Source organism: Scardinius erythrophthalmus, assembly GCF_964197995.2.
Source record: "Scardinius erythrophthalmus genome assembly, chromosome: 6".
Lineage (NCBI taxonomy): Eukaryota > Metazoa > Chordata > Actinopteri > Cypriniformes > Leuciscidae > Scardinius > Scardinius erythrophthalmus.
The window spans coordinates 10,237,235-10,263,446 of NC_138226.1; the positions used below are offsets into that span (position 1 = coordinate 10,237,235).

Genomic DNA, 26,212 nt, shown 5'->3' on the forward strand with positions numbered 1-26,212 from the left:
TCATCGATCCACTAAAAAAGTGTATGGAACAGTCCATTCTGTAGGTTGCTGTTTGATTTGTATACACAGTCTCAGCGAATGAGTGAATTGGGATCTGATTCTGACTCAGCACTGTCATAGGCCAGACCTGTAGTCACTCCAGTAGTCTCCAAAGGGCCTACGGATTTTCAGCATGCATCACTGCATGGGGGCAGATGGTAGCCTTATTAATATGAACCGTATGCTGTAGGCCGTCATTACAATAGAGCTCTAGGGCCATCAACAATCATATGTGTGGGAATGTCAATGTGATTTATAGAACAAATTAAACAACGTGGAATCATTCTAAAACTGAGAAAACCACATATTAAAGTGCGTCAGAGATCGTTCAAATGATAACAAAGCCAAGTGCACACTGCAAGACTGCATAGTTGGGAAGAAAGACCTATAAAGGAAACGAATAGAAAGAATTTTAGCATAATTTATAATATGCCAACATTCAAAAGTTTAGGGTCAGCAAGATATTTTGTTTTATTTTATGTTTTTTAAATTAATTTAATACTTTTATTCAGCAAGGATGTGTTGATCAAAAGTGACAGTGAAGACATTTATAGTGTAACAATCTATTATACTATTTATAATATATAAATAATATATACATTTCTATATAAATCCTGATCTTTTGAATTTTCTAGAATCCGAAAATAAATGTATCATGGTTTCCACACCTCAACCATTTTCAACATTGCAAATAATAATGTTTCTTGAGCAGCAAATCAGCATATCAGAATTATTTCTGAAGGATCATGTGACACTGAAGACGGGAGTAATGATGCTGAAAATTCAGCTTTGTCATCTGAGGAATAAATTACATTTTAAAATATATTAAACAGAAAACAGATATTTTAAACTGTAATAATATTTCACTGTATATTACTGTTTTTACTGTATTTTTGATCAAGTAAGTGCAACATTGGTGAACATGAGAGACTTCTTTCAAAAACATTAAAACATCTTACCCTAAACTTTTGAACGGTGTGTGTGTGTATGGGGAAGAGAAACATCTAATTGACTTTAAAGTCAAGCTGTGAGTCTTTAAATGTGCACATGTTGATAAGCTTCGGTCTTGTTGTATGCGCTTGGCATTAGATATATTTATCGCGGTTCTGTTTAGATGTGGGATAAGAGAACTCTTTCAGCCGCTACCGTACAAGAGTTTAGTTTGCTCTCACAGATCTTTTTTCCTGAGAACCTCTCTCATGCCGGGAGGCCATCAGACACAGCACTCTGTTATGGAAAATCCTCCCCTCGGCTGTCACTCAAATCGAAGTGGCTGCTTATTTCCCGTTGCCAAGGGACTGCCGGTTACCTGAGATTTCCCTCAACCCCGGCACCGTAACCGGAGACGGGCTTTGGGATTGTGTCATTGGCTTCGTCTCCCCGAGTTGCTCTCCCTGTCAGAATGACAGTGTCTGTCTGCCAGCTTGACAGCACAGATATCTGTCGCCTGATATACCTCAAAGGCCCTCATTTACTGATTCATTTACTTATCACAAATGTAATGTTTAAAATCTTTTTAAAACCTTTATAGTTCATGAAGGGTGATGTTTGTTGTAGTAAAGTAGTTTAAGGATTGAACAAGGAACTGTTGATTCACAAGAAGAACACAGACAAATGAATCATTAAAAATGCCACGAATACTGTTTTAGAGCCCTTTGGCAGACTCACTCTGCTACCTAACAAACCTGTTTAAAGGAGGGACTAGATTTAGTGCATTGGATAGAGATATAACAGCCAGCTTAACGGTGACATCCAAGGTACTTTCCAGTCATAAACGTGGAGTTCAAGGAATGATCTAAGCCGTAATACTGCCCTTGGAGGTTGTGTGTATGCATAATGCAAGCATTAAGAGCTGTCTAATGTTGTTGCCGTTGTATTGAGTGTTTGGCTCTGAAGGGGTCAGTGGGTAACGGGATCAGGGAGCAGGAATCGCTCCCCCAGAGTGGACACGTTGAAGCCATATTATTTCCCAAAGCCAGTGCGCGGAGAGATGAGGAAATCCAATCTGAATCTTAAGGATGTGGCTGAAAGCTTAACAACCCCTCCACAAATGAGTTGATGGCTCACCGTCTCTGTAAACTGAAGTGTTGAGATGGTCATTGACCCTAGAGAAATTTCAGCTCTGGTAACAGAGACGGCCGGGTGGTATTAAAAGCAGTGTGTACAGTACCTGTAAACCATGGGATATGTTGCTCTCCTTTACCAAGGTATCAGCAAGTATTATAGAGCATCTTAGTACATTTTAGATGGACATCTGTTGGAGTATTAAACAGTAGGGTTCAGTACTGTGCAAAGTGAATACAAGCAGTTGTTGTGGAATCTAATCAGTCAGATTAATTCAGTCATTTTATTATATAAATATATATATATATATATATATATACTGTATGCGTGTGTGTGTGTGTGTGTGTGTGTGTGTGTGTGTGTGTGTGTGTGTGTGTGTGTGTGTGTGTGTAAATATTATATAATGTAAATATACATAACATATAATAAAAAATTTTTAAATCATTCAGTTCAATTAATCAGTTAATTTAGACCACATTTTTTGGACACCTGACAAAACATTATTACATTGTAGGGAGTATATTTGACTTTAAAACTGTATGATTAAGTATAGAAAATAAAGAATATTAAGAACATTAGGAAGTAGATTTGAGATTTAAACAGAAGGCTACATTATTTTATTAAGCAAGTTCATCTTTGTTCTAGACTAGAATATAGTCCCTGTTGTGTAAGAAATAACATTATGTTATGAGTCATAAACAGTATTTAGTAAATGTTTTACTTCATATCTGTTTCTATAGTGTGTTTATCATGGCTAGAACACTGTATTAACCATTCAGCATCTCAGACCTGAACTGTTTTAAACAGTAGATTGCAGTAAAAAAGTTTAAAGAACAGTATTCAGTACAAAGCATTAAATAGTAGAGCACGGGAGAAAGTATATTAGAGTAGAAATGACAGTAAGAAATGAATCTTTTGTTGCAGTTATCCTTGATTCTGTTTTATCTTTGAGTGATAATCAAAAAGCGTGGCTTTTATAAGAGAGTTGTTCCTTGAACTGTCTGCTCGTATAGATCTGAGTTCGGAGCTGCATTTAGCCACAATAGCTGTGCTGCCTGGAGCAAGGCAATGTCCTCAGTGCACTTGTTTCTGTCTGTCTCCTAGGTAACGGCGACTGCTCTCCCAGGAAGGAGAACTCGAGAATGCTGGTGGACCTGTCGACCAGCACACCCAATGGCCAGCATTCCCAAAGTCCTGATTCCCCTGCTGGTAAGTAGGCCTGTCTTCTATCAAGTCCACTCCCCTCAACGCCTGTTCCCATTTTACTTTCTTAGATGTGGTGCATTGATCAGCTTAAAGGGATAATTCAGCCAACAATGAAATTTCTATCATCATGTACTCACCCTCATATTGTTCCAAACCTGCATTTATTTCATTCTTAGAATGGAAGAAGAGACATTTTAAAAAATAATGGGTAAAACTTTGGTCTGAAAGTCCACTTTAGATATTCTACTGACTGTAAGTAACTTTGCAGACCTGCCAACCTGTACGCATTTTGCGTAGCGGATACGCATTTTGACTTCAAAGTACGCTGGTACGATTTGTCACTCTAAACTACGCAAAAACCTGGTGACGCCTCTGTGCACGCGCAGTCCTCAAATCAAGCGACAGCAAAAGAAGAAGAGTTCGACCAATCATAGCGCTGGGTTCATTCCCCAAATAGCAAGCGGGATGATTGACATATTCCCGCTCGATCCCCCTTCCACTACCGCGGCCGCCGTCTGACTGATTTCATAAGCGAGGACAGTAAGACACGGTACTTCTGACTCTTGAAGGTAAACGGCCTGGGGTCGATGTGGAAAGTAGATTGTTGAGTTAACTTAATCTTATGGATTCAAAGATCACACAGATCGCATGGATTATCTTAAAATACTCCGTTAAGTTATTCATGGTCACTCAGAAAAGAGGAAGACATCATTCAGTCATGCAAATAATAAAATGCTCAAGTAATGCTTAACTATAAATCTTGAAATCGCCATGGCTTAGTGATTATGAAAGTGCTGTGATACAGTATGTGGATTAGCCTACTGATAAGCGCGAGTCTAGAGAAACAGGCGTTTATTTATTCATTCATTCTCAGTGTTGATAAACGTATGTGTTACATTATTGTGTTAATTATGTTACATATATATTTTGTATGAAAAATAGCGTGTTAGTTACTTATGGATTAAAAAGTACCGTTGTATCAGTGCTGCGCGAGCTCTCTCACAAACCCGACGCGCGCACACAGAGAGAGAAGATCATTGTAAAATTAAAATTGACGGGCTAAGTTTAAATTTTGTTCTTGCTTGATTTTTTGTTGTTGTCAAAAAGCATTTTGTATTATCCATCCCTGCTTTTAAAATTCCTTAAATGACGGACGTTTTACTGTTAACACAGCCCTCATTATGTCGGATTCGGAACTTATACTTTATATTATTTTTAGAATAAGTGATTCGTTAAGGCCTCATTATACTTCTGCGTCGAACTCACGCCGTAGCTACGTCGTAGGCTGTGTGTAGCGCGCGTACCCTGCGGCGTACCCTGACGTGCACCTCTCCAAAAATGTAACAACGCGTCAACTCTACGCGGACGCAAGTGCTGTGATTGGTCTGCTAGGACCGCTCCCTCGGGTTTCACACGCTCCCTCTGCGCGCGTCAATGCGGACAACGACGCAGAAGTATAAATGAAAACCAACGCGTTGCCTACAGCGTAGAGGCTACGGCGTGAGTTCGACGCAGAAGTATAATGAGGCTTTTATGCTATTATTGGACTCCTGTCTATTCATTGTCAACTGTTTTCTATAAATATGTTTGTTTTGGCTAACATTTATTCAACTAATGCGTGTCCTGTTTAAAATGTGCAGTGTTTAAATGCAAAGACATCACGTCACAAATAGAAGCCCTTTTCCCTGTGGGATCTAGTATCATATTTGGATATTGGAAAATAAATGAATTAGCCTACACAATGTTCCATTTTTAGAAAACCATACATTATTACAAGGAAAAATATTAACACATGAGGGAAATCATTGTTGTGTCCATGAAGATGTGAAAAAATAGCCGTAAATCTAGCTTACACATTTACCCAAATTTTTATACGCCTGTTTAACCGAAGCTAATTTGGGTGGGTTTCTCCATCCCCATACAATGTCACTTCCCTGTGTTTTACGGCCCTGACGAGAACGTCGGTCTCCTCGGCTGTGAACCGCTCCTGGTGTGCGCCTGGCAAATCCGCCGTTATAATAGCAATCCGCCATGGAACAAGCGCGCCTGCTCTTAAAGGGAATGTGAGATGTCGCTCTGATTGGTTTATTTCACGTTACGCCCAAACCACACCTATGAATAATGAAGCAACTTCAGACCAACCCATTTTAGATTTGCGTCGGGCGCAAGAGTCATTTATCCCGCCGGTATAATAGCAGCAGCGCCCAAGACCCGCCCACAAAGTTACTTGCGTTTCAGATCATTAAAATAGGGCCCATAGTGTTAATTAGGCCAAATAAAATAGATTGAATAATACACAAGGAATTGCCGCTTTTCATATTTTGAAAAATATGTTACAATATATTTACTAATATATCATAACTTATGTAATTTTATATTCAGTAATACACTTTATAATATATAGATGAACATGTGATAAGATATGGTACTGTATATGTATAAATATATTGAACATATATTTACTCATGCAGTATAAACACATACACTGTATAGAGATATACAATGTAGTATATTTCTTATATTTGATAATTATTTACATTATAAATGTTTCATATGTTCAAGCTAGTTGACAAGCACAAGCACACTTGTATGTACTAAAATATTTAGAAAATGGACTATCACTGTGCTGAGGAGTGCACAGCCATTACTTTTTTAAATATAGTAACATATAGTCTTAATGGTGCTCGGCCAATCGTCAGTCTAACCACAGGCTCTACTCTTCAGCATAATGGTAACCCCAAAAACTCAGCATGCTGCATGCTGGAAACTATATATTCATGTGTTAGTCATTCTGTGTGTGTGTGTGTGGGTGTGTGTGTGTGGGTGTGTGTGTGTGTGTGTGTGTGGGTGTGTGTGTGTGGGTGTGTGTGTGTGTGTGTGTGTGTGTGTGTGTGTGTGTGTGTGTGTGTGTGTGTGTGTGTGTGTGTGTGTGTGTGTGTGTGTGTGTGTGTGTGTGTGTGCAAACATTCACATTTATAGGGGTACATGGATGTGCAATATATGTACACAATAAAGGATAAAACTTTATGAATATTGCGAATATTGCATGTAATGCTATTTTTGTCTTCATTTCTAAATACTTTATATGTAACTATACAGCCATACATGTTCAATGCATATATTGCAATATATAGAAAAATATAATCACTAGTTTCCCATATATGGAAATGTATTATGTAATATATATCATTATATTTTGCAGTATATTACCATATATATTTGTTCCAAAAGGATGATGTCTAAATTATACTATCAAAATAAAGTGTAACCAAATAATGTGCTGGTCAGTCTTTTTCATAACTAGAGCTTTCAAGCTTCAAAAAGGATCCAAAAGCACCATCAGACTGTAATAAATGTGGTTCATATGACTGTATCTAAAGTCTTAAGGCCTGACAAAGACCTTGATTGGTCAAAACGATGTAATTTAGTGTTATATAAAAGTTTTATGGGAGCAGATAACACAGTGTGTTGGCTTTTTTTGAAAAAATTGGTTGGGAAATTTTGGGAAATTTTGGATTGGTATATAAATCCTTCCAAAATTATATAGTATCCTTATATGATGAAAAGATCACAATTTCAGTCGCTATTCAATGAAAACATCTCTCACAAATGTGCCAATGAGAGCTTGGGTAGAAGTATCAATGTCTGGTTCACAAGTCATTCTTTGAGTCAGATTTTTAAATTAATCTCTTGATTTGGTTCTTAAAACGTGTTTTAAATGATTTTTTTCATTTGAATCAACTCACTGACTAAATGATTACATTGCAGCAGCAACAGTTGTCACGTTAAAATCTTACTGGAGAGGAAGATTAGATTAATAATGAATTGATCTGTTTTTCACACAAAGCTCTCACATGGCTTCAGAACATTAGCACATGCATCGTATTTACAGTATTACTAATTTTACAATATTTTACTGTACTTTGTTTCCTTTTCTAAGCTTGAAAGAGTTTTAAAGCTTGAAACAAGGGTGAGTAAATGATGATAGAATTGTTATTTTTGGGTGAACTATCCCTTTAACATGAGAAAATGAAATACAGTCTCTCACTTTCCAATGCAAAATATATGAAAAAGGAGAAATTAGTGAGCATCAGCTCGCAAGGGACAGAGGAAGGACCTTTATCTCGCAGTAGAAAAAAAAATAGAAGTTACAGTTTTATCTGCGATCTGACGGGATAGGCCCACTCTGTGACATCTCCCTTCCTCAAAATCAACTACTGGTTACGATGCTGGGCTTGTCAGTTGTCAGCATGAGTGTGCATGAGAAAAGGGAAGCGTTCGCCGCCGAAGGATGGAGGCACAGACCATGATCCCAGATTGAGATTGTTCTTCTAGATAATTTATTGGTCATGTTGCACAGGATGTTGAGAAACATGTTACTGGGTAAAGAGAAGTCTGACCTACAAATATACAGTTTAGTTAACCCCATGCTTGTATGCAGAGATGGAGGGATGCACAGATGCACATGCATACAGTACAGAATGTATCTACTGTATCATTCTGTATAGAACTTATTCAAAGGAGACGTCAGTGCAAGCCATAATTTAATATTCAAGGGTTAGCCATTTTGCAAAGGTGAAATTTTAATAGAAAGAGACCTTGGAGTTAGACTGGCACATCATTTATGCATCCGACTATGTTGGTTTACTCTGCTTTTGTACTGTGCCTAGTTGATGACTCGGGTGTATGGATCCCCAGCACTGAGTGCGTTTTGTTCTCATTCATCTCCTTTGATCAGGATTCTGTATGTTGTCCCGGCAACCATTTCAAGTTCACTCAGCTGCAGCCATCATAGATACTCCATAACGTGTACGGTATAGATAGTTATTGCTATAGAACCGCAAGCAGCTTTTTTCTGATGTCATGATTGACAGAATGGACAGAAAAATAGGAAGAAACATACAGTACGTCTCGACACATTGAGGTAATGCTGTTCGACTATGATGTGTTGACAGGATTGCACCTTGTTTTCTTTGGGTACAATTTTGTAATCACCGAAGCTTGCGATTATTCTTGCGAGTCATAAGTGTTTCTTTGAAAGTGAAGATCTCTTGTGCAACATTAAGCAAGTACGCCTGTAATACTTCATTGGAAGTGCCAGTGAGTGAAGTGAGGTTATCTTGTGGCACTGCCACACAGCACTTAACTTTCAAAAGCTCTGCAAATCTGCATGTCACCGTGTGTAAACAGTCTCTTAATCAAAATGGGACGTTTTTAAAGACGTTTTTAACTTACTTATGCTAATCTGTGTTTCTGTATGTATAGCACTATTTAGAGGGGATCTTCTAAACGACTATACTGAAATAACATCCTACTGTAGTTGTTTTAAAATAAAACCATTTTAATTACCTTTTTATTATTTACCATTTTTAAATGGCAATTATTATCCATAAATATATATATATATATATTCTATATAAAATAGATTGAATAATACATAAGGAATTGCCGTTTTTCATATATTGAAAGATATGTGACAATATATTTACTAATATATCATAATTTATGTAATTTTCTATTCAGTAATACACTTTATAATATATAGATGTACGTATGTGATAAGATGTGGTACAGCATATGTATAAATATATTGAACATATATTTACTCATGCAGTATAAACACATACACTATCTAGAGATATACAATATAGTATATTTCTTATATTTTATAATTATTTACATTATAAATGTTTCATATATATATATATATATATATATATATATATATATATATATATATATATATATATATATATATATATATATATATATAAATACACCTGAACAAGCTAATAAAGGTCTTCAAAGTTCCTAGAGAATTGCAGATAGGTGAAACGGTGGGTAGTTTGATTCAGAGTTCCCTATCAAGGGAAAGCATACCTGGAACAAACAGTCACTAGCTTCTGTGTCTTCAGCAAGTGCTCTGTGTGAAACTGTCTCTGTTTTTTGTTGTTTGTCCACAAGCATAAAATATCTAGACAGGAGTATGGCGAGCAAACAGCTTTGAACAGTGTGTTTGTCCCTACCCTCGCTTCATTACGAGTGGGGACACACGCGATTCATGTGTTGTTTGTTTTGGAGTAGAGCATGCAGGGTCAGCTCTAGTAAAAGGGGGCTGACAGTGTTCATTCATAAATTCCCGAAGTGTAACATGAGCACTATCCAGAGTTTTAGCTCTGCTCCTGTTGACTTTCTTCTCGAGGGAAGAAAGTCAATAAAGATTGACTCGATTCTGTGACTCGATCTCGGATCTTGCGTGTGCCGAGGCAGCGTGTAGATTACGGGACTGCATAAGAGTCTAGTTGCTCGGATCTCGCGTTTGCCGAGGCAGCGCGTAGATTACGGGTTTGCAATAAGAATCTAGTGGCTCAGATCTCGCGTTTGCCGAGGCAGCGCGTAGATTATGGGTCTGCATATCTGCAATAATAATCTAGTGGCTCATCTCGCGTTTGCCGAGGCAACGTGTAGATAATGGGTCCGCAATGTATAATATGCACAGGGAACACAGCAGACTGGAATTTCCCTGTCTCTCGTTCTCTTATGATTGTGTGCAAACTAATTATGTATGTTTTATTGTTTGAGATTATAATATGAAGTCTATATTAATACACTGTATTCAGCCGTTCACCTAGACCATTTCTACTTCTCTGGTTGATATTTGGCTGCATTTAATTTAAGAAAATTAAATATGTACTCATCTGATCTTTGAGGAGTTAAATGTCTGTATTAATATACTATTCAGCTTTTTCATCCAGACTGTGTTTACTTCTCTGGTTGATATTTGGCTGCATTTAATTTTTTGAGAAAATTAAATATGTACTCATCTTTGAGGAGTCATTTAGTTCTGAGGAAATAAATGGTGAATTCCCGGGGGGAATTGGATAACATCTCATTATATGGTTTCCACCTCCCTTCGGTGCCCTCCAGCGAGTTCTGGTCTAGTAGGTTTTGGAGCAAGAAGTACAGACTCTTCTGCGAAAGGAGGCTATAGAAAGGTTCCTCCTCCCAGCAGGGAGTCAGGCGTTTACAGCCGTTACTTCATTGTTCCAAAGAAGGATGGAGGCTTACATTCAAACAGATTGTGTCATAGATTCAGTCCAAGGACTGGTTTGTCACGATAGATTTGAAGGACGCGTCCTTCCATGTAGCCAACCATCCTCATTAGAGGAAGTCCCTGAGGTTAGCTTTCGGGGGCGAAGTGTGCCAATATTGGGTTCTTTCCTTCGGCCTAGGTAAAACTAGGCTAGTCACTCACTGTGAAACAGTTTCAGATACTGGTGGGTCTCATGGCAGCTGCATCCAACGTAATAACTTTTGGCCTCCTGTACATGAGTCCCTTGCAGTGGTGGCGCAGAACTAAGGGGTTTTCTCAGAGGGGAAATATGTTTCGCATGATCAAGGTCATGCGCGATGCCTACGTGCCTTAGTCATGTAGAAGAAACCTTGGTTCCTCGCCCAAGGCCCAGTGTTGGGGGCTTCTTGTCGTTGTGTAATGCTGACGACAGATGCTTCCTTCACAGGTTGGGGGGCGATCATGAGTGGTCACTCGGCGCAAGGTCTATGGCAGGACCATCTACTTTCTTAGCACATAAATCGGCTAGAAATGATTGTGGTGTTTCGAGCTCTCAAACACTTCCTTCCAGACCTGAGGGGCCATCATGTGCTTGTCCGCTCTTACATCAACCATCAGGGGGCGTCACGTCTGTACGCATTTCCCCCGATCTCTTTGCTCCCGGGAGTTCTGGAGAGAGTTCGCCGGGACGGGGCCCGTCTTCTGTTAACCCTCTGGGGTCTGAGCTGTTTTCTGGGCCCTGGAGGTGTTCTGACATGCTCTGACATTTCTGGTTATTTCTGTTACTTGTGACATTTTCATGGCTAAAGTCTAATTACACTGTATTCAGCACAAACTCTGCTACAACAATATATCAGCAGCATGTATGTAAAAGTTTGTAGTTTTGAGATAATGACATTTATGCGTGGTTTGTGAAAATACAAAAAAAAATTCTCACTGAAATAAGGCCATGAAACCCATACTGATTATTTCTTCACAACACTTTTGAAAATTGTATGGCGTAGCCTAGAATATTTGCTCCAAAACAATGTGAAAATCACCCTGACTGCTCATTCAGATAAGACAATATATTGATTTAAAAATTTTATGACGTGTTTTGTGTTAGAAAGCCTTATTCGGCAGCTCATTAATATGTAAGCTTTTCTCACCTGAGAAAGACAAAGAACCTCCCCAACGGCCCTATTAGGAGCTATCCTAATATAGCTCCTAATAGCCCTGTCATTCTGAGCAACCTTGCACAATACTGTAAATGAGGAGATTTAAAAAAGAATGGCTTTTAAATTGTTTGGATTTATTTACAACACAACATAATCCAAAGATACACAACAAATGCCAAAAAAAACACTTCAAAGACAGAGACCTTTGTGCCATTCCTAAAAACATTGTACATACCTTTAATTTCCAAGGTGTTTGATTTTCACTTTACCATGTTCATGTTCCAGAGACTCATGTGAATGTTGAAGTCGGCAGGACTCAGTGGCATCTGGGCCCTGAAAAAAAAGTGAACATACTGATATCAAGAGAAAGGCCTGCACGATTTTGCAAATAAATATTAGATTTTTCTGGTTAAAATTGCTTTTTAAAATTCACAAAATACACACACACACACACACACAAATGTTTCCAACAATATATAATATAATGAACACGAGGTTTGTTGTGCCTTGTAGGCATAAGCTATGCGCAGTGCTGGGTAAAATAATAATAACAATAGATAGCAGTATAAATCTTCCAAAATATTTCAGTAACAACCAAGCTAGAGAAAAATATATTGATTATCATGTTACTTCAAATGTTTCCATTCGTTATGATGATATGAAATGAGATAATAGTAAAAACATGAAGCCGTTTGGTGTGTTTTGCTTTTCAAATTTTCAAATGATACATTCAAACGCGATCGCGCTCAAATATAAAACATTATGGTTAGCATACATATCTACGTTTGATCAGATATCCACAAACACAGTAGGCTTAACAGTAAACACGGGTCTAAATATTATAATATTCCCCATATATCTAGCAACAGTTCAACTGCAATGAGACATTTATGCAACAATAACAAACTAATATGTAAAAATTTCTTACCTTAAATCTTTCTTGTCTTCAAATCGCGTTCTTCTTCTTCTGAGGTAGCCTAAATCCAATGTAAGCTCTGCCGCGTCTTTCAAACACAGTAAGGAGTAAGTTACGAAGTCTCTGCTTCTTTGTTTTGAGGTGATGAGGGCGTTTACAGGTCTGCGTTTCTCCGCATGGATCATTTGCATGTCAATCGCTCGTGCGCTCGTAGGCGTGTTCAAATTAAATTTAATGAGGACGCGTTTGAGAAACTGTACATGCCGCTGCTTTCGTATGGATTACTTAAAAATAGAATATTTGTTTTTTATATTATTTACATACTTTAAAAATAGAGATTCCAAGCGTTGTATAGACATGCGTTTCAAGTCTGTGTGACAAACATTCGCTGAGTTACAGGTCATTTTCTGTCGCGTTTCAGAATGAGTTTCACATTGAGAGAGACGGCAGAACGCGCATCATGTTTTATTTTCTTTGTTTTACGAAAAACACAACATTTTATTTTTATTATGAGTGTACACAAATAAAAGAAGACATTTAACAGTTTTGAATGATGTACAATACAAGTATGTAAAATCAAAATCAACAGAGTATTTTGAACTGATATAAAAAAAAACGAGCAGATCGCGCCGGCGTGATTGTCGACCTCAGGGGGTTAATAGCCCCGTTTTGGCGGGCCCGAGTACGGTTCTCGGACCTAGAGTCTCTCCTCGACGGCTCTCCTCTGGAGATTCCACTCAGGGGGGACTTTTTCTCCCAGGCGAGAGCGGGTTGAGCCTTCACCCCCGCCAAGAATTGTGGAAACTTTGGGCTTGGCCTCCGAGGGGGCCCAGCTCATAAGTTCAGGTCTCTCAACTGAGGTTGTTGAGACCATCCTCCACTCCAGAGCTCCCTCCATGAGGAAACTCTACACCTTGAAGTGGATATTGTTCACTTCTTGGTGCGGAGAGCACCAGCTGGACCCACTTATCTGACCTGTGGTTGAAGTGCTGGAGTTCCTGCAGGAGCGTTTCTCCGCAGGTCTATCCTCCTCCTCACTAAAGGTGTACATGGCGGCCTTAGCTGCTTACCACGTCCTTTTAAGTGATGTATCCTTGGGGAGACACCCTCTAGTAACGTTTCCTTCATGGCACTGTGAGGTTTCAGACCAAGAGACTAGGAGTATGGCTGCTTCTAAAACATTATTGTCAGGAGTTTGCCTCCAATATGTTTGTGATGTGGCGGGATGTTGCCTAGCCGCACACATGAGGTTTTATGACCTTGACCTCGGCTCCACTCCAGAAGTGCAGGTGCTTTCGTCTTAGTGTGCACAGAGATTTCACACGGACAGGCACTTGTTACTATGGCGTCGTGGGTATATTGTTCCCACTTCGCCTTGAAAGGGAACGTCTCAGGTTACGTATGTAACCCTGGTTCTCTGAAGAGGGAACGAGATGCTGCGTCGACCTGCCATACTCCCTGGATGCCTGTGAGCGACTTGCTCAGAAGCTAGTGACTGTTTGTTCTAGGTATGCTTTATAGTTTCCTGGTCGATGACGTCACATGACGTTCCGTCACGCCATTGGACTGATTTCATACGTGTTTCATGATGCAATCACACAGAGGGGTTCCCACCGCGTCTTGACGCAGCGTCTCGTTCCCTCTTCAGGGAACCAGGGTTACATACATAACCTGAGACATTTTTACCAAGATTGCGTGAGGAGAAAATACAAGTTCGATAAGATTAAAATCACAAATTATGTTTGTGAAATACACATTTACCTCCTCAGGGAAAACTAGTCCCTTTCGAGTAGTGTTTATGAGTGACATCGCACTGGTTTTAGAGTCCGCAAACAGTACTGAGCTTTTTTTTAGGGGGATTAGAAAGATTTTAGTCATACTTTCAGACTGTGACTCAAATCTAGCGAAACAGCAGAGAGGTTTGCCTAAGGGACAACACTCATACTGTACGGATGGGAAAGACGGAGGTGACTCAAAGCTTAGTCTCAAGCTCTCGCCCAGAGATTAAACTCACAGTAAAATTACAAACAGGTTTGTCTGGATGGCATAGAGAGCTGCCTGCTCTTTTTCCATCTGTCGTGAAACCTGGAGAGTGTGCGTGGTTGAGACGGAAAACTTGCGGGCCGGGCTGTCGCGTGTTTACGTGTCGCTTTGTGTTTATACGTCCCTTTGCATGTCTATTTTTGTCACGCTCTGTGTGTCTCTGCATGTGGGGGTGGCCTCCCTGGAGGTGCTCGACAGCCTGCGCACGGAGATAATGGAGAGACCCGCTCAGTCCAGACCAAAGCACTGGCCCGCCTCCTCTTTGTCTCCCACTGTCAGTCATGTAGAACTCCACCTGCCCACCGTTTGCCTCCCTTCTCTAGAGACTACAGCTGCTTCTGCCTTTTTTTTTTTCCTGTTTGTTGACATCCCAATGCTGTTTTCATGTTGGAGAACAGATTTCTTGGTCAATGTGCTGTCATAGTAACGAGTGACTTCAAAAGAGTCTTGTCTTAACTCACACGTTAGTGCTTGATCATGTGTATGGAAACTACTGTAGTGTGCAGTGGGTGATGTTTGGCTTTTGTGTTTTGTTCTGTTTGAAAACTTGTTTAAAAGCTTGAGTTTTTTCTTACAGCACGCACAATCAAACAAGAGGAAGGTACTGAGGAAGAGACGGAGAGAAGGCCCAGTGGTCCAGATGAGGCGGGTCACAGCGGTGAGGAAGGTTCTGGATTGGAGGAGCACATGATTGACAGTCCAAACAACTTACAAGATGCTGGGCCAGGAACAGAAGTGCAGAGTGACACAGGAATAAGACTGCCAAATGGTAAATATAATGGTAAATATTAAGATTAGAAGTTTAAGATAAAAAAAAAAAAAAAAAAACTTTCAGGAAAAATATATACATTTATATATATATATTTTTTAAAGATAGTCTAGAAAATCTCAAAACCTCATAGAGAAGTCATGGAACCTTCTAAAGGAAATCTATGTCTTCTAGTTTTGCTCTGGTCTAAAAATTTCATCAGCTAGGTATTGTTCTTTGTGAGGGCTTGAGTAAAACGAGCTTGAGCTAGAATAAAACTTGCTTGTAAGTCAGCATACATTTGCATAAAAATGACAGAAAAGGTTATGGAAAAGTCAAAGAATTAAGTGTGGTAACCCTAAATAAAATGGAAATTTAAAAGATAAGATATTATAAAAGATACATTTAGGCTATGTGTACTTTATAATATAATTAGAAAAAAGAAAAAAAACATTTATTTTAATTATATCATGTCCATTTTATGCAAGGCATCATAATCCAGCAATTCAAAGTGCAAATGATTTGCCTAAATTTATTGTGACACATCTCAAGTAAGTTTCAACAGAGAACATTTCACTGACTTCCCATTAAAATAACAAAACACTTTCGTGACCAAAGCTTGTCACTCATGCGTTCTTCCTTTTTTCAGTGTTAAAAGGGTGTGGAGCTTGTAGCTGCTCTATAAGAAGACAATAGTTAAGACTAGGAGTTATTCTCAGGGAAAGCATCCCAGGAATCCTCCACAACCTGTTCCCAAGCCCTGGGCTGACGCTGATAGTGCCAGACAACACGCTAGCAGTAAAGAGTCATATTTCACTTTTCCAGGTTTTCATCTCTGCCCACAATGATAGAACGTTCACCTTATCAAGCCACGGCAGCACCCTGACGTTCAACGTGGGGTTTAATAAACGAATGATTTAAATTTCTGTTTGTCCATCAAATGTGTTTTAGAGTCACAGGCTAAATTTAAAGCAGGTGCTCACGCAGCAGATCTGATGTATGACTAATCCAATTAATTCAACATAATTGGGTTCCCAATCAACAAATTGTATCAAAGAGGCTTAGTGTAGTTATCATAGCTGTGAAAGTAATTTTTTGAGATGAAGACTCATTAATGGCAAAAATGGAAATGATTGAGGTCACATGGTATAATTTACGTGATACTATAGTTGTGTACCTAATGACGCGCTATACACTATGCACTTATAAAATAAGAATGTATGCACTATGTATTCAACTGTGTAGTGTATGAACTTTATAAGGTTATTTTGTCATTCAGCACCAGAGTCCTCCTCCGCTATGTAATTAATGCTGTGACAGTTGAGTACATGAAGTACTCAACATAATATAAAATATGAGGCCACACTGAGACTTCCACAAACATTTCAGATTATGCCACAAATGAGTCCTTTATATAGACTGATAGGCTGGCAAATATATTTTACAAATCCTACACCATTTTTTCTATTTATATCAAGGCTGCTATTCAAATGGCTTGTTGCTTTTATATTCAATATATCAGCCAACCATGAGTGGAAAAAGCAATCCCTGCATGTGCTGTGTGGTAAACAGTATATATAAAAACTGCTGCACCGAAAACACTGCAGTATTTATGTTTATTAACATTAGCTAAACCGGTGATAAGTATGTGTCTCTTGTTCGTGACTCTGTCCATCAGGTGAACGGCCGTTCCAGTGTAACCAGTGTGGGGTTTCATTCACTCAGAAGGGCAACCTGCTGAGGCACATCAAACTCCACACGGGAGAGAAGCCCTTCAAATGCCCGTTCTGCAGCTACGCCTGTCGACGTCGTGACGCCCTGACTGGACATCTGCGCACACACTCAGGTCAGATCACCACAACTCTGCACATGCTATATAGAAGACACGTATGGGCAGTAGTCTGGTATTAATGTGTGCCATAGCGTAAAGAATTATTGCTATTCTGTGGCCACAGCTAACATGTTCTGGAAAAACTGAGCAGATCTGTTCTGTCCTGAGGGACGTGTATAGACAACCTAGCAAACACTGCGGTTAGGCCACCTAGGACATGCTGTTGTGTTTGCCTGCAAGTCTTGCGCTCCACCAAAGGAAATGCTCTCTGTCAACCAAAGGGAAGTGTCGCTTTGGTGAAGCATCACACTCTAACCCACTTTCATATCAGCCCACCATCAGTTGTCTAGTCCTCATCATTGAAGATCCGGGTCATATGATACCATCAGCGCTCAGCTCGGGACTTCACAAGCTATCACTCAGGGACAGGCTTGTTGAAATGCACAGGGAGAGCAGGAGCGGCCTATCACTCTCATCGTGTTTTTCTGCCTCTCTTCGTCTTTTGTCATTTCCTGTTTTGCAGCTCTAATCACAGCGCAGGGATAGTGCAGTTTTATAGGCCAGGCAGCTGATGTCTGTGGTGTCCTGTTTTTGTGGGCTGAATTTATGAAATAATTCTTAAAGACATAGCTACATTTTGGTTTCACATATACGCTGATGGTCATGGTGGGAGAACTATTTTAGTCTTCAAAACAATATAATTTTATATTAAATACGCTACCATTTAAGAGTTTGGGGTCTTTATGATTTTTTTCTTTTGTTCTTGAGTCTCACCAAGGCTGCATTTATTTGATCAAAAACGCAGTAAAACGAAACAATTGTGAAATATATGTTTTCTATTTTTATATATTTTAAAATGTAATTTTATTTTTGTGATGGCAAAGCTGAATTTTCAGCAGTCATTACTCCAGTCTTTAGTGTCACATTATCCTTCAGAAATCATTCTAATATGCTGATTTGCTGCTCAAGAAACATTTCTTCTTATTAGCAATGTTAAAAACAGTTGTGTTGCTTAATATTTTTGTTTGTAATTCTTTTTTAGGAGTGTTTGATGATTAGACAGTTGAAAAAAACTATTTTTATCATTATAAATTTCACTTTTGAGCAATTTAATGCATCCTTAAATGCGTCCCTGATTAATAAAAGTATTAATTTCTTTAAAAAATATCTTGCCAACCCCAAACTTTTAAACTCTAGTGTAAATTGTCTATGCTTGAATTTCTTTTCAAAGATTACATTTCTATGGAAAAAGAGATGGTTGGCATTTTGTGTTCTGTAATCTGGACAAATGATAGCAACTTTGAAGGAGCTAAAATAGGCTACCAGTTTTATTTTATTTTATGTTATTATTATTTTATTTTATTTTTTTGTACCATTTTTTGGTCACTAATTACTTCCATTTGTCTTATTTCACAGTTTTGATGATTATACTCTTCTTCAAAAATGTCATGAATGGTCATGAGACAGTAGGAGTTGGTGTATCCATACTAGTAGTATAGATTCTCCATCATTTAATCAACAAACTATGCAAAATATGTGGTGTGTGTGTCTGTGTGTTGTGGTCTATCATATTGATATCAAATGTCAGTGCGAAAACTTTTACCACCAAAGCCTACGCACCCAACTAGCTCAGCGTATAAACGTTTGTGGCCAATGAGAGTCATTAAATAATTTGCATATCCATTTCTATAGGCATTATTTAGGAGATGCCTCAAGAAAGGTTTGTTCTACCACAGTGTGAGACGTGTAGTTGTTGCTAGAGACGTTTTAATGAGTAATTTGAGTACTGTCACCTGGGGTGGTCTCGCCCTTTTTGCCACAAGTCCTTCCCCACTCCCTTGGTGTCCCGTCCGCCTTCCCGGCAGCCACTTCAGCTGGAGCAGAATGCGAGGAACTCAGCAGGTTTGACGACTTCTTGTGCAACTAGCGCCACATGAAAGAACTCATCCTCTTTTGGCCCTTGGCAACAGGAGGATTGGTGGCAAACAGCCCAGGGAAGTTACGTTGAGAGGGAGTTAAAACATTCAAACACGTTTGCTATCCAGTCGTTGACAAACGGCTCTCGCTGAAATCCATATGCATGCACAGAGACCACAGACATTCTCTAAAAGATGAAACTGAAACAGCATATATTGTACCACAGTTTTAGGCGTGATTCATAATGTTGGTGACTTTTCTTTGGGTTGCTTTGGCTGTCTTTGGCAGCTTAGTAAAATAAGAAACGTGAGGTGAGGGGCTAACGCTTGATTCAGGGAAAGGATGCTTTGAGTCGGGTGAGTGTTTAACTACCAGTTGAGTAAGTTGAGCACTTTTGCTGATGCTCTACAATTGATAGGCATTTACTTGAAATGAAATGTCATCCTCATCTCACTGTTTCCTGTTTTCAACCCGAATGGATGCGGTTTAGAGGGCTTTAATGCATCACTATGTGCATGAATTTGCATTTGAATAAGTGCTTAGACAGGGATTTTTTCTAAATCGTCCAAACTCTGCTACAGGAACTCATAGGGTTTTGAATGGCTGGTATTAATCGATAAAACCATTGCATTTCTTTTGCCCCGAAACAGTTTGCATTTTTGTCTCCATCGCATATTAGCATGATTGCCTGTTCCAGACTTTGCAGCTTGCAGGTGTTTTGACAGTTCATTGAACCAAACAGTTCAGTTCTGTTTTTCCATTTATAGGCTATATTTGTCTGTGTGGATACACTGTATCCTCTTAAATGTCTGCGCAAACCATTTCTAATGTGCTGTCAGGCACACACCCATTTATTAGAAATATTGAAACTGTGACAAAAAATGTCACTTTCAGAGCTCTCTCATCAGGTGAAACTGTTTCCAATACAGTCACCCACTGACATATAAAGACCACAAAACTATTAACGTGTAAGAGTCTGCACTAGATCCCTTGATTACCTGACCTTTACAGAGTAAGACCAAGTTCATAAAAGACTATTTAAATATAATAATAATAATAATAATAAACAACTTTAGTAAATCTTCACAACTGTCATGATGTGACAGTTCACATAATCATATTATTTTATATTAATCAATATAAAGTATAATCCATCCTTATCCCACAGAAGTGACAGGGCCTCCGTTGTTTGACATTCGTTCTACATGTGAAAGGTCACCTCACAGTGTCACTGTTTGCTTCAGACGGAAAGCACTATGGTGCTTTGAAGAGGGTTACCGAAAAGTGTAGGGGGTATTTTTACAATTGGCACACTTACAGGTAATCCCACAGGCTTGCTAGTAACAGGTGTGAATTATCATTATTTTCTCACGTGCAGTAAGAGACTGGTTAACTGAGTTCATACAGTATGACTCAATTCGCTAGGCTGTTTTGTTTCACTGCCGCACACTTTATGAATAATTCTGAAAGTCCCTTATACCAAGGATTGACCACAGTGCTAACAGCAGCCCCTGTCTCAATTTTAATTATGTTTTTAGCTGACATAACAGAACAGCGCAAACATAATGGTGGGCTATGTTCCGAATTGATACCGATGAGTGAATGAGAAAAAACATGACAGATAAATGAATGACTCAACCAATTGATGAATGAAACTCGGAATGAATCAATGAACGAATTGTTCCCTTAGCTACTGGAAAACTCACATCTGTTTCTGGAGGCTTAGCATCGTCCTCCTCCTACTCTTCTCTGCCCACGACGGAAGGACAAGATGCTTGTTTCTATTACATCTTTTGGGAGGTTTTGTCCCGCATTATCGCCCTTGCACTGACCTAATCTTAGTGGAACTGACTGTGAATCACTTCACACCTTATCCGGCTGAGGAGAAACACTCACTCGGTTTCTGTTTATTGTTTAAAGAGACTTTCCAAGTCATCACTCGTGGCACCAATTACAGATCGATGACGATAAACTTACATCAAATATAACCACTATAGTACGTAATTCTATCCTATTCTGGAGCAAACCCCCTTACCGCGTTGTAGTGGTTGCATCATCACGAAATCTGATTTTGCCCACTTTCTCGCTTACTCAGTTGGAGACTGAAACTCAGTTGTGTGAGCGGTCTGAATGAGTTATTTTACGTCTTAATACTTATTTTACTACTCTTTGATGTATTTTAGTGGGCAAACCACACAAGTGCAACTACTGTGGGCGGAGCTACAAGCAGCGCACGTCATTGGAGGAGCACAAAGAACGGTGTCATAATTACTTGCAGAGCGTCGGAATGGACTCCGCCTCCAATCCTGGCCCATATCCAGGTGAGTGGCTCATGACTTAATTGAGATTGTAAGATGACGATTTTCCACATTAGTGATGAAGTGTTATTGTGCCTTATTGTGAAATCGTTTTGGTGTTGGATTACACAAAGGTGTTCCATGAGCTGGTATGTTTCATGGAAACAAAATAATAGCAGTTACTAACATAGATTTGCTACACTAAACATTTGTGGGGTACATTTTATTGACACCAAGGGTACACAGTTTTGCTGGTTAGCATGGTTAACCCCTGCTGGTAGATGTCCAAACTACAAGCCTTTGGAACATTATCATTCTAGCTAAAATCAGTGTTGTCTTGACATCATTGTTGTGTTTGTCCAGATAAATTAGTTGCATGGCATTTACGGTTCAAGGGCCTCGTTTACGTGCGATCGGATTTGATTCTAAATACCATGGATTTTATCCTCCATCAAAAGTGAGAAACAAATCAGGAGCTTTTTCTATGTTTTCAATACTGTTGAACTTTTTCAATGTTACATATACCAGTAATTGAATTAATTCAACATGTTTATGGAAATAAGTAAGCCATCACAGTAAGCATAAATATAATTTAATGCACAAATGAGCAACATTTAAACTGCCTTTTACTAATTAAATCACTGAAATTAATTTATATATATTAATGCTTCCCTGAAAATATTAATATATGCCTACACACTAGGGCTGTCACTTTTGTGAAAAAATCCTGTTCGATTTTTGAGACATAAGTGTTCATTGAATCGATTGTAAAATAGACGTTTCAGGCATTAGGACGAACATAAAGAGGGTGCTTGAGATGCGCACAAGTCAGCAATATTCCTGATGATTTATTGGCGTGAAGTTTCGTGCACAATGACAAACAGGAGTGCAACATTCTCGAAAAACAATATGCAGAGTGGACTGCCTTAACATCAATGAAAAACATTACTGCAGTCTTCAACATGCCTGTGTTTACGAAACAAATTTTGCCTACGTAGGCGATTGTAGACCGTAGCCCGAATCTGTATCTGTATGCATGAGACTGTCTGAGTCAGAATACCGACAGAATTCACATTTTTGTAGTTAAAAGAGAAACATTATGCAGAAGTTTAATTTTCTGTTATGTGTGTTTGTCAGAGCCTGCAGTTGCTGTGTGACGCGCGTTCGTTGCGAGCGTATCGTGACGAGCTGGACGCGCTCCGAGAATAGACCATTAAAATCGATTTCCTATTTTCATTTTCGAAACTTGTGTTGGTTGGTCCGATCGATTGTGCGATCGATTTTCGAACGTAAAGTGACAGCCCTACTACACACAGACGTTGTACAGAAACCAGGCCATGCCTATTGCGCATATGTATACTTGTATTTCCTTGCCATTGATAATGAGTGGCATACTTTTTCTAAACCATGAAGAGTTATTTGTGTGCATTCTGTAGATAAACCGCAATTTATAAAGAGAAATGCATTTAGGAAAGGTTTTATAAATCGTTTATAGAAACATTTTGGTAACTGTAGTTCATTCACATTTATAATCACGTCTTTATAAATGAGGACCCAGGTTATTGGCTCAAAACAACCTGGCTGCAAAACTTTGAGATGAATAGAAATGCTAATGAATAGTTTTCTTCATGTATTATGGACCAACTTGGTTGATGTGCTGAATCATTTTATTATTTTCCCAGGGGAGATTTCAAAGGAGCAGAGGTCGCTGGAGTCCGCTGGCATGGCGGCTTTTGACCGGCCTCCTGTAATTGAAAGACTGGGGAATGTGGGTAAACGGAAGAGCACCACGCCACAGAAGTTTGTGGGTAAGTGTCACCTCAGCAGTAAATGTGGTTGAATCTACAGTATGCAACACACTGCTCTTCAAAGTTCTAGCGGTGCTAATGAATGTAAGGCAGGTCACATGGCGGAATAAACATTTTCAACCTCACAAATACAGTCCCTGTTGCAAAATGCAAATTCTGTCTGCTCTGTTTTAAGTCAGGTACTGGTGCATACACTACCAAAAATATGTTTTCAGTCTTATTGAAAGTGAGCTTGTCTAGGACGCAGGTCAGAATCAGAATCAGAAAGAGCTTTATTGCCAAGTGTGCTTGCACACACAAGGAATTTTTCTGTGCACATATACAAATACAACAAGAAACATAGTAATGCAAATTCTAAGAATAAAAATATAAATATAAAAATATGAAAAAAGTATAAGGTCACAGTTGGGTTTTGTCAGAATAAACATTTTCAGATTATGAACATATTTACAGTATTTTGAATAGTATGAATAAATATAAATATTACCTGAGCTTAGAAGATATTGCACCAAACAGTGGGAGTTTTGTACTTACAGGCATATGCCTTGGGAGGTATGTTAACTGTTCAGAAGAGAAATGGCCTGTGGGAAGAAACTGTTCCTGTGCCTAGATGTTAAGTTCAAGATATATATATATACCTGATAAGAACTTTCCCATCATTTAATCATCATTTCATTAATTACTTCTACCATAATCATTACAAATTAACACAAAAATCTCTTTTTAATAATAGAAATGAGCACCTCCTACTTTCCGTAGAAGCAACAGCAAATAGAGCTGGGTGGATAAGGCACAAGCCATAATGTCTAATTTCAAAAGGTGCACACAAATAAAGACTTACTTATTTAAATACAGCACAGTGCTATTTCAGAGCATTTAGCGCCTGGTTAAACTGGATTGCGGGTGGTTAGTGAGTAATATGCAGGTTTTTGAGCTGAAATACCACATGCAACTGCTTAGTGAATGCTGAGTTTCCACATGAAGGAACAGAGAGCAGAACTCACTTTAAAAATATAAAGACATAAATACAATTAAATTGTAATGCAAGAGAGATAGAAAAATATTATTTGAAAGGAAACTCATTACTCGCCAAGTCAAGTCAAGTCATCTTCATTTATATAGTCAACTTGCCTACTTGCCTATTGACAATATATGCGGAAATCAAACTAAGTATTAAAGTGAAAGAGAGAGAGAAAAAAGGTTTTGAGTGGGAGTTGGTTTTTTTTTTTTCATTCTGTGGTTTTTGCACACCTGTAGCTTTGCCATTGCTTTTACTGACTACACCAGTGCAGTTTACCGCATCCATATTATGCAGGGGTTAAATTTTCTCACTTCAGTCTCCAAATGGGACTTTCCATCATTAATGCAATGAAAACATAGTAGCAGATTCTTTAAATGCATCTTTTACAGCAAATTGCAAGATTAGTATATTTTTGGATCATAATGGAAAGTACTTTGAGGCTATTGTTAATGCATCTTTTATTGCATTGTCTATTAAGGTGAGAAAATGGTTCGCTATTCGTACCCTGAAGTGAACTATGAGATGGGCCTGAAGTATGAAAAGGAAGCAGAGTTGATGCAGGCCCAAATGATGGACCATGCCATTAGCAATGCCATCAACTACCTGGGCTCTGACTCCTTAAGGCCTGTGGTCCATCACCCATCCCTCTCCATGGCCGAGGTGGTACCAATGGTGAACCCGCTATTCCATCCGGTTTACCCGCTCGGCCCGCGCATGGACAGGCCCAGCAGTCGCGAGGCTCCTCCAATGCCCCACCCAAACGCAGAGTTCCCGCACCCAACCAATGGCGCCATTTCCTTGGTCAGGCCCAAGAATCCTCAATTGGCCCGAGACGGGTCGCCGTGCAACAGTGGACAGGATTCGGCCGATTCGGCACGGAGCAGCCCTCGGGACAAGCTCAGCGCTGCCGGGCACAGGTCGCGATCCAGCCCGGGGTTTGGCCGGGCAGAGGAAGGCAGGGCGATCGACGCCAGCCGTGTCGCCGCGAGGGATGGCATCCGCGTCTTCAGCCGCGAGGGCCAGGAGCTGAGGGTGTTCCAGTGCGAGCACTGCCGCGTTCTGTTCCTGGACCACGTCATGTACACCATCCACATGGGTTGCCATGGTTACAGAGACCCGCTGGAGTGCAACATCTGCGGCCACCGCAGCAAAGATCGCTACGAGTTCTCCTCGCACATTGTTCGTGGAGAACACACCTTTCGTTAGCACTCTTGCAGTCGATTTTCTGCAGACGGCACGAGTTTACTGCCGAAGCATTACGTGAGCACCAATCGGCAGATATATGAAGGTTTGGGTCCAATAGAAATGTTTTCATTTTGGAGCTGTTTGAAGATTTTTGTTCTGGGTGAGGGGATGAGTAGTTTTTTTTGTGAATGTTTCGTTTGACTTTCTTTTTCCCAATGTTTTTTTTTTTTTTCAAAACACACATTTTATTGTTGTGTGTGTACTGAACCTTCCAGCAGAGCAGCTATGTGTTATCTAAAGTTGTGAAGTTCTTTCTCTTTTTTTGTCATCTTTATTACCTCGATGCATGCTGTCATTCCTGTTTCACGGACCTCGATCAATATTACAGGTAAACCGAGAAACCAGAGGACCACTGGAGAACTAAACCGTTTAGTTTTGTGAAAAAAAAAAAAAAAAAAAAAAAAAGACTAATTCATAGCTTCATGCTGCTGTGGCTTCTTAGTGCCTTGCTGATGTTTTGAACGGCACGATTTTGCCTTTTACAGAGTGGTTTGTATCTTTTTAGCGTCTTTTCTCATCACTCGCTCCATTTCGATGAAGTTCGGCGTGTGGGCTGAAGCTTTCGTGCTAATTTCCTGTTCCTCATGCCGGTTCTATGCTGGTTTCACAAAAGCAGTCCTGTAGTTGGCAGTCTTTCGGACACATTACAATGAAGTGTTGATGACAATCCCCTCGTGTCTCGCAGATTTTAAATGGGAGACTGAATTTTTTTTTTTTTTACATGCTAAGGACAGATGAGTGTTCCGTGCTGTTTTGCTTCTGTTGCACACTTACTATCATCTCTTGCGTTCTTATGCACTTCGCTGAAAACAGCACTGCGACATGCCTTGATAAACCTGTTTTTTGCA

The 26,212-nt window shown here is 39.4% G+C and overlaps 1 protein-coding gene across 14 annotated transcripts in view; it reads left to right on the forward strand.

Annotated features, from left to right (window-relative positions):
• ikzf2 (IKAROS family zinc finger 2) overlaps positions 1–25,744 on the forward strand; it is a 52,827-nt gene extending 27,083 nt beyond the window's left edge. For 8 of the 14 annotated variants that reach the window (XM_081367999.1, XM_081368001.1, XM_081368002.1 and 5 more), the window contains 6 exons: positions 3,208–3,312; positions 15,075–15,266; positions 16,924–17,091; positions 21,177–21,314; positions 22,973–23,098; positions 24,598–25,744. In XM_081367999.1, the coding sequence (XP_081224125.1) occupies positions 3,208–3,312; positions 15,075–15,266; positions 16,924–17,091; positions 21,177–21,314; positions 22,973–23,098; positions 24,598–25,325 (1,457 nt within the window). In that variant the 3' untranslated portion in view covers positions 25,326–25,744. Of the gene's footprint in view, positions 1–3,207; positions 3,313–15,074; positions 15,279–16,923; positions 17,092–21,176; positions 21,315–22,972; positions 23,099–24,597 lie in introns of all 14 variants that reach the window. The other 6 variants (XM_081368006.1, XM_081368007.1, XM_081368005.1 and 3 more) reach the window with 1 other exon arrangement.
• The last annotated feature ends 468 nt before the right edge of the window (positions 25,745–26,212 follow it).